Consider the following 16,238-nt stretch of genomic DNA (forward strand, 5'->3'; position numbering starts at 1 on the left):
GCCTAACACAAAGAAAAATTTCTTGTGCCAATCTTTGACATCAAAATAGCGATTCTCTAGGCGTGTCATCCTGCACTTGGTCCACGAATGGAAACTGTACAAATTCCCGTCAAGACTTTAGACACCATGGGTATAGAGGAGCTCTCGAGCGGTAAGGTCGGGCTATTCCTCGCCGACAGGTTCCAAGACTCAATGCCATACAACACAGCATGACAATACACTCTCAATGCATTGGCATGAAGCTAGGATGTGGCTAAACCCAAACAATCCAAAACATCCCGAATAGGACGGCAAAAAGGGAGACGTAACCCCATCAGAAACACTCATGAAAAGGGCCACCTACCCAGTGAACGGTGAACCCTTCTAAGTCGATAGCCCCACAATGAGGCCCAGGCACCTCCAGCACAACGGAGTGAGGAACTCCATACAAGTTCCTTACAAAATCTAGGTCCACCTATGAAGTGTTGACTTACCAATGATGACCTTTGAAATCATCCGTACGACATGAACTAGCACCCCCTAGCCTTGTTCAGAGACGCTTGAGGGCGTGAAGATTTCAAACTGCAAGGACCAAGGCAAGAAGTGTTACGATGATCCATTGGCAATGGCGAATGTTGAGAAAGAAGTGTTAAGAAACGATGGAGTAGGGTTTCGAAAAGAATACTACAATAGGAAGCAATTAGGGTTTTTCGAAAAGAAGGTGCAACGGCAGAAAAATGAAAAAGTATGAAAGGATGTTTAAATAAGGGAAGTGACAGTTAAGAAACCCTAACAAGATTGACAAGTGTCACTAAAATGAATACGGAATGGACAAATCCCGTGATTTGCACTACTCAAAAAGACGTGAGGAATGGACCGACACACACCACCCCATATGTGGGAAGGCGTATCATCAAAATGACCACTTATGAAACAAGTACAGAACGCGCCCAAAAACTAAAGCGCCACACCCAAACTGTAAAGGGTAATTAATAAAGGCCAAAAATTAAAAATTTTCATCACACTTTTACAGTAGGAATTTGCAAGTCAACTACAGGGCCAAATAGTCCCTTGCAAAGAGTTGACCAAATCAATGACCACAAAGGCCCGCGAAGCACAAGTCAAAGGGCAAGACTACCACAATGCATCAATATCATTAAACACGAATTAATTACATAACGGATAGATAATGCCCATCGCGATATCTGCCCAAGATATTAATTTTCCCTGTATAATAGCTAATTCAGAGCCATAACAATCCGCAGTCCAACGAGAATTAGAGAAGACTAAGCCACAAGGCAAGCCCTCTCCTCACATGCCTAACTCATATAAATAGAGGTCAAAGAGCATGCCTGAGGTAACTTTTGAATGTCCTAAAACTCGAAACACTCTAAAACCTTATACTGACTTAGGCATCGAAGGTGTCCCCCAACACACTGAGCCCCAACTACCTTCTAATTGCAAGTTACTGAAAGTCGTTGGCAAAGATGCAAAACACGTTCATAATAACATGCATTTAAAGCACTTTTAAAGTTACTTATGGTGGGTTTTTATAAATGTAGCATTATCTATAAGAACTTTTCAATAAAAGCTTCAATTTGGTTTTTTGTTAAAAGTGAGTTTTTAGCTTTTTTTTTAGGTGCTTAAAGCACTTTTTATAAATTTACTAAACATATTATTTTTTTCTTTAAAAGAGCTTTTAGGCCGGGTACTCTATTTAGGTTTTTTGCCGTCCGGGAAGCTCCTGTGGATTGGTTACTCCAGACGGCGTTTTTCCATGATGGGCTCATCTTTTCAATTAAAAGCACCTTTTAAATCTCTAGATCAAACCCAAACGTGCACTTAATATTCACCGACTTCAGGACTAACTCAATTAGGGGAGCCTTATGTCCCCATGGCAAAAACGTATGATTCTACATCACCATATAACACCAAATCTTGATCTGCAGGATGCGAGTACTCGAGGGGATAGCTGTTTACACCGAAATCAAAAGAACGTTGGACTTTACAAGTAAAACACTAAGGACTTGCACTCCAGTACTAATATTTAAGATGAGCAGCACAATTCAAGTACATTGGAAGCTGAAGAAAAAGAGATTTGTAGACCTCAGGTAGTTGATAGAAAACACCTGATTGCGTATGCTTTGGATTAATAGGATTATCAACACCTTATTTAAATCGTTAACCATTTCTACTCTTTCATGCAATTATTTTTGTCTCTCCCCCCACCCGGGGCAAACCCACTTCTCTCCGAACAGAGAGTGCTATCAACCCTCTTGACTTAAGAGCACTGACAGCACTGATTATTGTTCAACTCGTTCAATCAATTGGAATGGTGAAGAAAAGGTATGAAATGCTGTCCTTTGCATTTGAACGCACCAGAAAATACAGCTCTGAGTTCCACTTCATTTGTATTATTAAGCAGACCCAATACTGGTCCAGTACTGGCTCGATCAAAATAGTAATATCACCACTCTCATCCAATCTTAAATTAATAAATACAATGATTTCAAGCCATTTAAATCAAAGCAAACACTAGTTAAATAGATAAACACAATCAAATCACATAGTTGATACATTCATGACAGAAACAATTTGGGAGACTTTAGAGAACAGCCATTTCCATTCTACATCTTTTATACTCGCATATAAATTACAATTTACTGAGCAACATATAAAACACAATATCACAGAAAATTGAAAGCTAGGCAAACAGAACCTGAGAGCTTGAAGGTGTCAAGTCAGAGAAACTTTCAGGTGCCTCCACAACCTTCCATTGAACAAAAAACCTCCACTTTTTATTGTGAGTGCCTTTTTGGTTGAGCCTTGAGATACTACCCACAGCAACATAAAGGTTCCGACCCACAACATAGATTCTGCAATCATTCACATTCACAGCAAAAGGTTTGCATATTTGCTCTGGTAAAGGAGGCCCTTCTATTGTTTCCCATGAATCAGTATCCGCATCATAAACCTTCAGTTTCATCCTTTCAAGATCTGAAACCACAAACAAGTGCCCAAAAACAACCACACTTGAACCAGTCCAGCCTTCTCTCAGCCCAACAGCCATACTCTCCCAGTTATTTGTTCTAGGGTCATAAACCTGACCCCTGGGAGAGACATAGAAAGGCCATAACCAGCCTTCTGTCACAAGAAGTTTCCCGTTTAGAACTGCTGCATCATAAGAGGCCATATTGGTTCCCATGCTTGCAATGGGATGCCAAATTCCCTTAACGGGATCCATAACCTCAGCTGAGTCAAGCTCAGAAAGATCTGTGCTGTTTCCTCCAGCCACATAAATCATTCCATCAATCAGTCCGCTTGCAAAAAATGATCTAGCAGTCATCATCTGATTCATCACAGTCCAACGGTTCTTCTGCATCTCATATTTCAGAACCAAGTCAAGGGGGCAATCAACATCAGAAACCATACCCCCACACACAAAGAAGACACCCTCATGGGGGATGGAAACACACCTAAATCCATGGGGATAAACCTTGTCCTTGCAGGGCATTGCTGGGATAGAGTGCCAAGAGAAATGAGTAAGATCAAGAACTTGCCACTGAATCTTCCCAGTGCACCTGTGGAAAGCAAAGACAAAGAGCCAAGGGTCTTTGAAGCCTAGTTCATTTCTTCGGGTGAAAAACCGTTCTTTACTACCAAGCAATAGATGCCATCGCTTGCAGACAACTTTGCAGGCTGCATGGCTCTGGACTGGAAGACGGAGAAGACAGTTGAAGGCAAGATCATCAGGGAGGCCTGGAATGAGGGGTTCTCCCTTGAGCATTAACTCTATATCTGTTGAAGGACTTAACAAGGAAGAATGGATTACTGCTAACCTAAATTTTGGTGATAATGTTATTTGGGAATCCCCTAGTTTGTGTACAGGTGCCTGCTGGGAAGACAATCGGACATGTTGCATCTTCGTCTCTCATGCAAAATATCTACACCCTTGAAAAAAAATGAAGCGGCTCTTGTTCCAATACACAGCTCCTTGTCTATGTCATCCCACCAGATGATTGTTATTTACAAACCACATCTAAAAGATCCACATCTCAATCCAGACTAATGCTACCATTCCAAATTAGTCATTACTCGCTCTTCAACAACTTCAGTACAAAATAGGTATTCCCAAATCAAGAAGTACGCTAAATTGAAGCACCAATGGATTGTCCAAAATATCTTCATGACAATTAGTGCAGAATATAAAATTCACAGAAAACCCATTCTATACCCGAATTCAAATCCATATGCACAAAAGAGTCAAGTTTCCATGGGATTATGTTCACCCACTGCTCTTAGGATCACTATCGCTTATCAATATACCGACCGAGTGTTCTATTTGCAAGGAACTACAAAGGCAACCAAAACCAGAAAACAGTGATCCAGAACAGCAAAATTCTCGGTTATTTCTTCTTTAGCGATATAGAACCGAAGACTCACAACAATTCAGTTTTCAGATCAGAAAGAAATGCCCATTTTTACGGTCTTCACAGACTGATCATTCAGGAAACCAACCAAACCCAGAATACATATTGCAACATAACTTGGAAACTAACAATCGACATAGCAGAAGCAACGAGAATACATGAGAAAGCTAATATAACAACTTACAAGGGAGACACTGCTGGAATATCGTTACAAAGATGGTGACTATGATGAGATCTAGACAGCTCCGGTTTTGGACTAGAGAGTGATGACCTATGCCAAGACTAGTTTTTTCTCGAAGAGAGATCGTGATGGAGAAAATCTGTATGATATCTTGTATTAGAAAAATGCTAGAAAGCACGCCGATCATCTTAAAATTCATATCTACCATGTTAAAAAAGCACTTTCACTAATAAGGAATACGTGCCTTGCACGTAAGCTCTTATCGCGCGTGTATATATATATATATTATGTGAAAGTGCATTTTTAACATGGTAGATATGAATTTTAAGATGTATATCAATTAAAACAACACGCGATAAATGTAAAGATAATCTTAAATCTATGCAAAAAAAAAATGTAAAATTATTATAAATGTATTTTTAAAAAAATAAAGAAAACAAAAAATGTAAAATTATTGAACATATGACAAATTTAATATTTAAAATTAACTAATTATATTGAAATCATAATAGGATATTTATTGATCCACTTATTATAAGACCAATTAGTGAGAAGTGTTGAGAAGTGTTGAGAATGTTTGTAAATAGTAATGAAAAAGTAATAATAAAATATTAAATATTAGTAAAAAGTAGATGAAAAGTAATGAATAGTAGAAAAATAGTAAAAAATAATAATAAAATAAATAATAGTAAAAAGTAGATGAAAAGTAATGAATAGTACTCTCACTTGCCAAACACACCCTAATCAATACACGTGCATGTATGCATCCTAATTAAATTAATGGTGTGTAAATTTTAAGCAGTTTCATAAGATCAACTACATAAATGAAAATCCACCTAGATTGTGAGACACCAACCAGTGTGCCTTAATATTATAAAATGAAAAATAAAAAAAAAATAAAAAAGACTTTTTCGTTTGAGAATTGGCATGCAGTATTTTTTTTTTTTTTTTTTTGTGCATTTTGAGAGGGAGGAGGAAAGTAATAGTAAACGAAGGTGTTTGGGCCATGTCACTTTCTAATACCTTACTCGTGTGATTGAATTCATTTTTTGAGATACAAATGTTTTATCTCTTAGATAGTGAAATGAGATAAAACGGTTTTAAATGAAATTTAAAAATTGAATAAAATATTATTAGATTATTATGTTTTAATATTATTATTGTTTTGAGATTTGAAAATGTTAAATTTTTTATTATATTTTGTGTGAAAATTTAAAAAAATTGTAATGATGAGATGAGATAAAATGAAATCGTTTATGTATTCAAACGGAGCCTCTGTGTGTGTATACCTATTAAGAGTGTTATGTAATTTGGATCAAAATGAGAAAATAAAGACCAAGAATGTTAGATGATAAACTTGGCGATTGGTTTATCTATCCATTAAGGAGAATACAATCATCTAAACTTCTTAGGATAATTTTAAGAGGGAGGTTAAAAATGCCCAATTCGTTATTTTCAAATTAAGTCTCTTATAATGCATTCACTTAATTATATGGTCAAATAATAAGACATAACTAATTGGCTCCAAATACGACGTATCATTTTAAAAACCATTACTTATTAGGTTAAATTATGTTAAAAAATAGAAAGAATCATAATCATGAAAAATGACATTTACAGTTTTAAGGTATATAAATTTCACTCTTTAAAAAAAAATTGAATAAATATGAGATCCAAATTAAAAAAATATTAATTTTTTAATGGTAAAACACTCTTTCCAAGTGTACGAAACTTACACATTTTAAGACTGTATTTAACATTACTGAATTATAATTTGTACATATCTGAACTGTTATGCCTATAAACTTTGTTACATGCTTTCATCTCATAACTATACTTGCCTCCTTTTATTCTCCACCAACCCTTACAAAGGAACCTATTTTTACTTGGCACATGGGCACCAAGTTTGATCCAAAATAATCAGGGTTTTGCCTTTGAATAACAATCATATCACCAGAATATCACAATGTTAACAAATGTGCCATATGTTATGCAGAAAAATACGAGATGTTCTTGTCATGCCTAGCAAAATCAGCTGAGCAGGAAACTGCTAGGTATTTAGCTCAATAAACTTACTGTTTTATATAAAGGTACATATTTTTAAGGAAAGGCAAAAATTGATAAGCAGTTAGTAATATTCTGGATGATGAGTAGCATTCGGGTGTGCTGCTCTACCAGTAGAATTTTTTGATTTCTCATATAACACAGAAGCCAGCTGCCCAAGACATCTCATCTCACCAGTCTTTTCGACTTCTGCTTGGATGTTCACCAATCAGATTACCAGATGCAAAGAAAGACCATCTTCTGGTTTCATATGTTTCTTTCAGTATTTACACCATCCATGGAACTATGATCTGTCTGCAGTGTCTCCAAGCTGAAGCAATGCAATAGATTCTGAAAAACAGGTTTGCTCCACATCTTTAAAAGCCACAAGTTTATCAACAAGAACCTCCAAATTGGCAGGCAACTCCTGAAAAATACTCAAAGCAATAACACAGCCAGAAGCAGCTTGATCAAATTCTTGCCACAAAAATAAGCTTCCAACAACTAAAAAAAATCTTGGGGAGGTTTCAGCAATAACAAAGTTGCCACTTGCTATTAAAAGAAAACTCAAATGTGGAACATTGACTTGCAGCACTTTGTTTACCATGGATTCTGAGCAAGTACTCTATTTTACAATGACGCTGTGTTAAAAGTGAGGAGGTCACCTTTCTGAAATTGATATTATTATCCCGTTGCCATGACTAGTTTTTGCAATACATTTAATATCACATGCCTTCATAGGTTTAACTTTTGAGAAAACTGTGAATTTCAAAAATCAACATATTCAGATGTTGGTATTCTAGAAACAGAGGATGATAGATGATAAGAGGTCTCTACAGGCAAAAATATATAAGGGCAAACTATTTGAATTACTACATTATGTATAACCAAAACATGTAAGAATCCAGTATGACCAAAGAATCTGATGCCAGCAAATCATATATACAACCAAAAGGATTTATAACCAAAACAGATCTGTTTATCTCAGAACCTGACATATTTAACAAAGTGCATTTATCTATCTTAGTGCACTTATTCGCTGATTATTATTCTCTAATAATACAGTAATAACTCTGCCCAAGCAGTTGGATCTATATTAACCACCATAAAACATAACACAAGACGGAATATCCCAATATTAAAATGGAATGGCAGTAAAGGAAACCAGGGTGGGTCGCTCATAATGATTATTCCTTACTTGTGACCAACAACCAAAGAAACAAAAAAGACAACTAAAAATACAGAAGTCATTTAATGAAATAATATAACCAATTCCCACCCAAAAGTGGGAAACAAAAGGATTAAGGGCCTAAAGAAGCGTATAATAGGCATATGCAATTTAAAAGCAAGAACTGTATACAAGTATGGAATTCTCTCTTTTATAAACTCCCTGCTAAAGATATACCAAAAACAACATCCCTGCAAAAACTGGAGACTATTACCAATAGCGTACCCAACAAAGCATATATATTTGATTCGCGTGTCAGAAACAATTCATTCACCTCATTATGGAAGAACCATTCTCTAGTACAATAACATGCCCAAAGAGACATAACGTTGTTTCACCTTTCGCTGGTTCTATCTCTTGTATACTTCCTAGTTACTCAGGTTTCGCCCCATTGCACTCTAATAATATTTTGAAGAGAGAGAGAGAGAGAGAGAGAGAGTCGAGGAGGAGAGATTATATCTTTCCACTCCACCATCCATGTAAATTCCGCATCTAGCAAAGGAATTCCTTGCTTTTTTAATTCATAAGGTATGTTTTAAGAGATGATGAGCCAGATCAAAAAAGGTCAGTGTATGCATGCACATTTGTGCCGTGGAGAGAGAGAGAAAGATTCCATCAACCGAATCGATAATATATTCAGTACAGCAAACCCATCCATACATATTTATTTAAGCATATAGAAAAAAAGTACAAGGTTGCAGAGAGAGATCCAGATCTGCTCCACCTCACTCTTTGTCATAAAAAGAAATCCCCAACTCAGAAAACGAGTCCTCCACATCCTTAAGGATGCCCAACCTTTCTATCTCTTCCTTCTCAATAAAGGGAAGAAGTGGCTCGCTCTTCTGAGGCTCCTCTGTTTCTGCAGGCAGGCTGGAGCTGATCTGAGGCACTTTTGGTGAATTCATCATATCAGGATTCACACTACTCTTATCATACTTACCAACTCCAGTTTGGCCTGAGCATGGACCATGGCCAGGAGGAAAGGAACCAACAGCAGTATACTCTTTCAAGCCATGCAATGGATTTGAGCCAAGCCCTGAATCAGGAAGACTTGTAACACAGGCAGGATCTGAAAAATTACTGAAGCTGTGATGCTGAAAGTTCATCAAGGCATCTCCAAAGGAAGATGGAGCAGAAGGCATGGAAACAGCTGACAATAAAGGATTGGAATGATGAATTTCAGCATGGCTACTGTCGGATGAAAGATATGGAGATATGGCAGACAGAGATGAATCATTTTGAACATCATTTTCAGAGCACTTACTTGCATGTACCCTGCTGAGTTCATTCAAGCAGAACTTAGAGAATTCCAAAGGAGAGGTTGTCCTAAGGAAAAGTTTACTTGGCTTAGTCCCAGAACGGTGAAAGGAACTTCCAGGCAGGACTATGGAGATGGAATTAGGGATAGTGCTAACAATGTCCATGAAATTACTGAAATGAGCAGGATAATTCGAGCTCTTCCTTCCACTAATCTCCTCTTGATGAGCCCTAAGATGGGCCTCAAGATCCTGGTAATTATTGAACACTTTTTTACAAAAGTAGCATGAAACCTTCTCAGCCTTTTCTTTATTGGAGGCCAAAAGGCGATTCATTGCTTAAGTTGAAAATGAGAACTCAACAAGGCTACTATCAAGACTACAAGACAGAAACTAGCAAGTGCAAGAACAATCTCGAGGTGATGAAGAACGCTTCAGTTCTTACCCCCCCTTTTATAGCCGTTTGAGGGAAAGACAGGTCATAGTCTTAACCATTAATGTAAACGACACGTCTAATGAGAATCAATTGAAAGGAGAAACACAGGAAGCACAAATGGAAGAAAGTTGGCAACTTGGCAGAATAAACATGCATGCAGAAACAGTAATAAAGGAACCGTATCTGCAATAATCTACACAAGGATAGACATAAATGCTCATAAAAAGCACCATGCAACATTTCACACGTGTAAACAGTACAAAGTCATGTAACAACCTCTCCCTAATTTCTGACATCCGTTAAGGGGTAGTTCTGGAAGTTGATTTCTTCTTAGTGTGTACCCATATGACTTTTGTTCTCGATGCCCACTGCGTATACCATAAAAACTAGTTGATTGCTCAATAATTTGAAACCTTCTGACTACATACTTGGTTCATTTTAATTCTTAAAAAAAAAAAAATCCATGTGATGGAGGAGAACGGCAAGGGATATTAGTAGTTCAATCATTCGACTTAACGGTGAGGTGTAATATGTGAATCCAATTCCAACCCCTTCTTACATATATGTGTGTGTGTGTGTGTGTGTGTGTGTCAAACAGCTACGCACCTCTTATTGTCCTTCTAAAATACTTAAAAGCAATCCAAGTACAATGAGATGTCTATAAGAAACTCATCTAGCTAGAAATAGAAAAAGATACAATAAAATAATGGGAAAAAAGCACATTAAAGTCTATAGAAGCTATCCAAAGGAGAATAGTGTTGAAAAAGAAAGTTCTGAGATCCTACATCATCCGTTCGCAGTACTCAAAATTTCTATCAGTTCATTTTTCTCTGAATACACCATATGAGATATGTACGAAGCATTTTTTACACTGCTCAGATTTGTGGCCTACCACCTAATCCTCACTCTAAGGGTAAAAAGGTTCCTCTATTCGGGGCATGACCTAAGCAAAACCAACTCAGATGAAAAAATCATTCCATAGAGCACTAGCCACATTGTACTGTAGTAAAAGGTGATCTAAAGACTCTCCACCCGTTTTGCACATGCATCACCATTCAATCAGAATGATGTGTCTATTTCTCATATTATCCATGGTGAGAATCTATCCTAAAGAGGCTGTCCAAGTAAAAAATGCAGTTCTTAGAGGTAGCTCAGTTTGCCCTTTTCTTTTCCAAGGAAATGAATGGTTTTTCGAAGGAATGCAGACATTATAGAAAGTATGGACATTGAACATCTCTTTCTTCAAAGAAGCCCAAAGTAGCTTGCTTTCACCTCCTCTTATTGTAGACTCATCCTTTTGGAGTATATGCACAAAGATGACTTCAGTTTTTCTAGGCTCACTACAAATGGCATCAAAGCCTATTCCAAGCCAAAAGTGTGGGACTTGAGCTGTGCCACCTTACTGAATGGTCTAGTATGGATGCCAAGGATTTGAGTGAGGAAGGTTGTTATACCTTGAATTAAGTATATGAAGGGTGTCGAATAAGATCTCAAATTGCTTGGGGGAGCAGTTCCTGTAGTTTATAATTATTCTAAGGAGCTCCATGTGTAACCTTGACTATTCTTTTTAGAGTAGAAGCCCATATGTGAATTGGGATTTCCTTGGATCATTACAAATGGCATCAGAAGTCAACCCATGTGGGACTGGGGACTTAGTGGAATGTGAACCTTGACTAGAAAGCCAAAGCTTTGAGTGGGAGGGAGATTGTAACACACCACTAAGTCCCACATTGGGTGTGCGATATATAACAGAGGGAAAAGTAGTAAGATAAGGGCTATTGAGTGTCAACTGTCAAGTCTCAAATTGGTTCCTTGCTTAGTAAAATTTGATTTTTTTTTTTTTTAATGATTCTTAAGAGCTCCAATATAAAATTGACTAGTTCTTTTGGAGTGTAAGCCCAAATATAACTTGAATCGCTCTTGGGTCATTACAAATGGTATTGGTGCTCATCTCCAACCAGGATTTTTCTTTACAAGTAAAATTAAGGTCCCCAACCAGGAGTTTGGTTGTGGCAGATTGTAATATCCTCAAATGAGCATATAAAAGGTCATGAATGAGATCCAACATTACCTGGGGGAGAAGTTTTATCTGAGGTTGGACCAATCGCATCACAGCTATTCAGGATACACTGATGTGGTTTAAGGATTGTAAACTACAGTCTCATAAACCTTACTTATCAGTAATTTTAAATGTATACAATAAATATATACAACCTTCTTTGGAATAGAGATCCTCTCCAATTACCTAACCGGATTGGATGGTCTAACTCTAGAGAGAGATAAACACATCAAGTGGGCCCTATAGCATTTAATGCTGCTGGTATAGGATTCTTGGGTAGTGTGGACACCACATAAACATTTAATACTATATCTATCTCTCACTGTATTGGACCATCCAATATGGTCAAACAATTGGAGAATATCTTAATTTCTTTTGTAGGCTCAAATAGTCAAGTTTAACAAATCACAGTATACAACTCAAACAGTACACGTATAGTGCCAAACAACTACCTGATTGAGGATGACAATTAAGGCATTAGCATGCAGAGGCCATGTGCTTGTAGATAATGTTAAGCTCTCTTCACATTTTGTGATGGTGATATGCTATATGTTAAGCCGTGTGTTTGAGCTTCTTTTCTTCATTACTTTGCACCCATTATACATGGTTTAGCACACCATATAATAGCAACCTATACCGTAAAGGGCCTACCAACGGCCTGAACAAAATTAAACCCTGTGCTTGTAGATGATGTTAAGCTCTCTTTCTGTTTTGCAATGGTGATATGCTACATGGAATCTAAATTGCTGGTTTTGACTTTCCTATCCCGCTGTAGCTAGATACTAAAACTAATCAAACAAAACATTAATTGTTAATGATATACTTTACGGATGTCATGCAAGATATTTTCTGCCATTCCTTGAAGGAAAAATTACCGTTTATATTATCTGAGGTTGGACCAATTGCATTACAGCTATTTAGGATAAACTGATGTGGTTTAAGGATTGTAAACTACAGTCTCATAAACCTTCCATATCAGTAATTTTAAATGTATACAACAAATATATACAACCTTATTTGGAATATAGATCCTCTCCAATTGCCTGACCAAATTGGATGGCTTCCTCTGGAGAGAGGGGCCTTATAGCATTTAATGCCATAGGTATAGAATTATCAGGTAGTGTGGACAGCACATAAACAATTAATACTATATCTATCTCTCACTGTATTGGACCATCCAATACGGTCAAACAATTGGAGAGTATCTTAATTGCCTTTGTTGCTGCAACAACCAAGGCTCAAATACTCAAATTTGACTTACAATATTAAACATCTTTAGCTAGTAAAAAGGATCAACTACCAACACAAATAAGCCTTAATTTCAGTGTGAGATATATATAAGATCAGAAGCCACTACCTCTTGTGCATTGCATGGTATGCATAAAGTATGATTACAAACAAGAGTAATTCAAGAAATGGGAAAAGAAAGAAAGTTTCTTTCAACAGACCTGTATAAGCTGGCTGATGCTGAGATAAGGGTGCAAAGTGTAAAGGTTTTCATAGATTGAAAGTGGAATACATCATTTTCATAGTTTGGGAACAAATTGCAAAACAATTTATAGTTTTACAATGTAAAGTATACTATTCCCTTTAGTTTTTTAAGTAAAAAAAATTGATTCTATTCCCTTTAATTGCAGGTACAAAGACAACCAACAGCCCATGCAGTTCCCTATTAGTGATTAATTAAAGTTGTAAAGTTCTTGAAAGAACCCCCACATTGACCAAAGTTGGCTTAAAACATCCTTAGCTGGTAAAAGAGATCAAGGACAGACTCTTAAGCCATACATGAAAAGAATTTCATGATTCATCACAAAAGAAACAGATACTTTGCTAATGGTCATCAGGCGTAATAATATCTCCCCTCCTCATAAACAAACCATAAAGTGTGAGGTCACAGCCTGGGTTCCGTCTAGCATATATGTGCATGTCTGTGCTACCAACATCGAGTATAATGTAGACGTACAAAAGCATGTCAATGGGATCCTAGCATACTGCCAAAGGACAAGCAGCAAGTATAGGGAAAAGGTTGGATTTTGAGTTCAACTCTTGGGTTAAGCTAAAACAAAGTATCGCAATTGAGTTTACAAACTAGCCAAATATGCATTTGTTTTACTTTTAAAACCAAATCAAGTACTACAAAGAAATAATCAATAGGATTGAGCTAATTTTTTCTGTTTTTGTCAACGAGAATGAGCAAAATAATAACCCTCGAAAAATTAAAACATAGAACTACCATAACAGAAGTCTAAGATTCCATGAAAGACGAACAAAACCCCCTATTATCTTCAGCAAATGATACAATGATCTCAGAAAAAGAGTCTTTAAGGAAAAGGCAGAGTACCAGAAGAATTTACATAGAATATGAAACCAAACAATCTCGGCAAATATATGAAATGGGTCAGAGAGATTATAGGTTTTGAGCGTGCGAGAGAGACCATCAACTCTGCAAGCAACGGGGCACGTCTAGAGATTATAACCTTCGGTCCTTAGACCCTTTCTTTTCCCTGCTTTGTTTCCTCTTCTGCTCGATTTCAAAATCTAAACGGACAAGTTTTCCACGAAACCTTTTCCTTCCTATGACAAAGTTTCAGGGATGTGTGGATAGCTAGAAATTTTAATATATCATCGGTAAATAATATCGAAATAATTTGAATTAAGGTGTTTTAATAAATTTTAAAAAATTAGAAAAATATTAAAATATTATATTAAATTTTGAATTTTTTTATTTTTTATATTTTATTTAAAAATTGTAACTTGTAATTATTAGATAAAAGATTAAAAAATTAAAATTAAAAACAGTTTTATTTTTTAATGATATTTAAAAATAAAATATCTCAAAATATCTATATTTGAGAATAATTGTATTGACAAAAAGAAATTAAACTTGCACCCAAATATATACTTATGTACTTGACATATTATAATATCATATATAGATATAATATATATATATCATATTGTCTTAAACAAAAGTATCTAATCATTACATCCTATCCAAAAAAAAATCATTACATCAATTTTTCTGAAAAAAGTGAAATCAAAATCATTTTCGAAAAATAAGGTTTAGATAGTATGATGAGAATTTTTAATTTTAAATGAAAGTTTATAATATTTATTTTTTAATATTATTATTGTTTTAAAATTTAAAAAAATTGAATTGAAATTTGAAAAAATTGAATTGTTTATTATATTTTATATAAAAATTTAAAAAAATTATAATTATGAGATGAAATAAAATAAAAATTTTGTATCTCATCTCACTTACCAAATTTCTAACTCTAAAGATATCATCTCAAGAAAATTTTTGGTTCTAAATATATTTGATCTCAACGATTTTACCAAAACTAAAAACACACATCTCTAAAGTTTTTCTTAACAAATAGAAAATTGTCTTACCCAAACAATTGATGTAAAAAACATAAACTGATTTTTTTTTTTTTAAAAAAAAAAAAAGGAAATATTGAGATCCCTATAAGTTTTCCGTATATTTTTAAATAGATCAAAATGTGTATTTTGTAAATTTCTAAAAGAGAAATTATATTTGTAGTCTTAAGTGAGCAAATCATGCATACTCTATTTGAAAATAGATAAATTTAAAACCTATATAAAAAAAATTATTTTTTAAGGGTAAACCTAATTTCCTTTCAAATGGAATATGCAGAGATTGCACACTCCAGAACTGTATCTAACATTGCATTTTTATAATGAAAAATGTTATGTTGCTAGATGCATTTGACCAACGTCAGTGAGTAATTGTGCATATGCGTATTTTTTCTTTTAAATATTTAAAAAGAACGCAAAGTTGTGTTTGGTACTATCATTGTATTTGGGATTTCGCATATGCCAAACAGCCGCTTGTATAGCTGCTGAGCAAGCAACATACTCTGACTCCATCATAAACAAATCAATGCATAAGTTTTTCTTGGTACACCAAGAAAGAGCTCCCCCACGAAGCATAAATCCATAACCCGTCGTAGATTTTCGCTTATCTTTGTCAATAGCCCAATCAGTATCGCAACAACCTTTCAGTCTCATGTCTCCACCATGATAGCAAAGAACGAGATATGTTGTCCCACGAAAGTATCAAAAAATCTTCTTAACTTTTTGCCAATGAACAGGTCTTGGGTTACTCTAATAATGACTAACCAATCTAACTGCAACACAAATGTTAGGCCGTGTACACAATATAGTGTACACCAGACTTTCAATTGTACTTGCATAAGGAACTCTGGTCATTTCTTTCTTTTCCCCATTATTTTTAGGGCAATGTTCTAGATTTAATGTATAACCCTTCTCAAATTGGAGTGTCTATGTATTTGGAGTTGTGCATACGAAATCGTTCTAGAATTCTCTTAATGTAAGTCACTTGAGACAAATCAAGAAACTTCTTAGATCGATCCCTTGAAATTTTAACTCCCAGTACATAATTTGCTTCACCCATATCATTTATCTCAAAAGTAGAGGACGACCACTTTTTTGTGGTGACAATTATCTCTATATCATTTTTAGTTAATAAAATATCATCTATGTAAAAAAACGAAATCAGAAAACACGTCCATGTACTTTGACATAAACACAATGGTCTTCTTCTAGCATCTCAAAGCCAATTGAATTAATGGCTTCATA

The 16,238-nt window shown here is 35.5% G+C and overlaps 2 protein-coding genes across 3 annotated transcripts; both read right to left on the reverse strand.

The window, feature by feature from the left end:
• Window positions 1-2,496: 2,496 nt before the first annotated feature.
• LOC108990184 (F-box/kelch-repeat protein At1g30090-like) lies at window positions 2,497-4,772 on the reverse strand. Its single transcript, XM_018964065.2, has one exon. The coding sequence runs from the start codon at window positions 3,899-3,901 to the stop codon at window positions 2,684-2,686; it is 1,218 nt and encodes a 405-aa protein (XP_018819610.1). The 5' UTR covers window positions 3,902-4,772; the 3' UTR covers window positions 2,497-2,683.
• Window positions 4,773-8,476: 3,704 nt separating this feature from the next.
• On the reverse strand, window positions 8,477-14,197 carry LOC108990270. 2 transcript variants are annotated; one of them, XM_018964184.2, is made up of 2 exons: window positions 9,126-14,197; window positions 8,477-9,011 (listed from the first exon to the last, which is right to left on the reverse strand). In XM_018964184.2, the coding sequence occupies exons 1-2, from the start codon at window positions 9,451-9,453 to the stop codon at window positions 8,587-8,589; spliced, it is 753 nt and encodes a 250-aa protein (XP_018819729.1). In that variant the 5' UTR covers window positions 9,454-14,197; the 3' UTR covers window positions 8,477-8,586. The 2 variants fall into 2 exon arrangements, with proteins under 2 accessions (XP_018819729.1, XP_035545636.1); XM_035689743.1 differs by having other exon boundaries at window positions 8,477-9,369; window positions 14,048-14,194.
• Between the last annotated feature and the right edge of the window lie 2,041 nt (window positions 14,198-16,238).

This window comes from Juglans regia, chromosome 4 (genome assembly GCF_001411555.2).
Source record: "Juglans regia cultivar Chandler chromosome 4, Walnut 2.0, whole genome shotgun sequence".
Taxonomy (NCBI): Eukaryota; Viridiplantae; Streptophyta; class Magnoliopsida; order Fagales; family Juglandaceae; genus Juglans; species Juglans regia.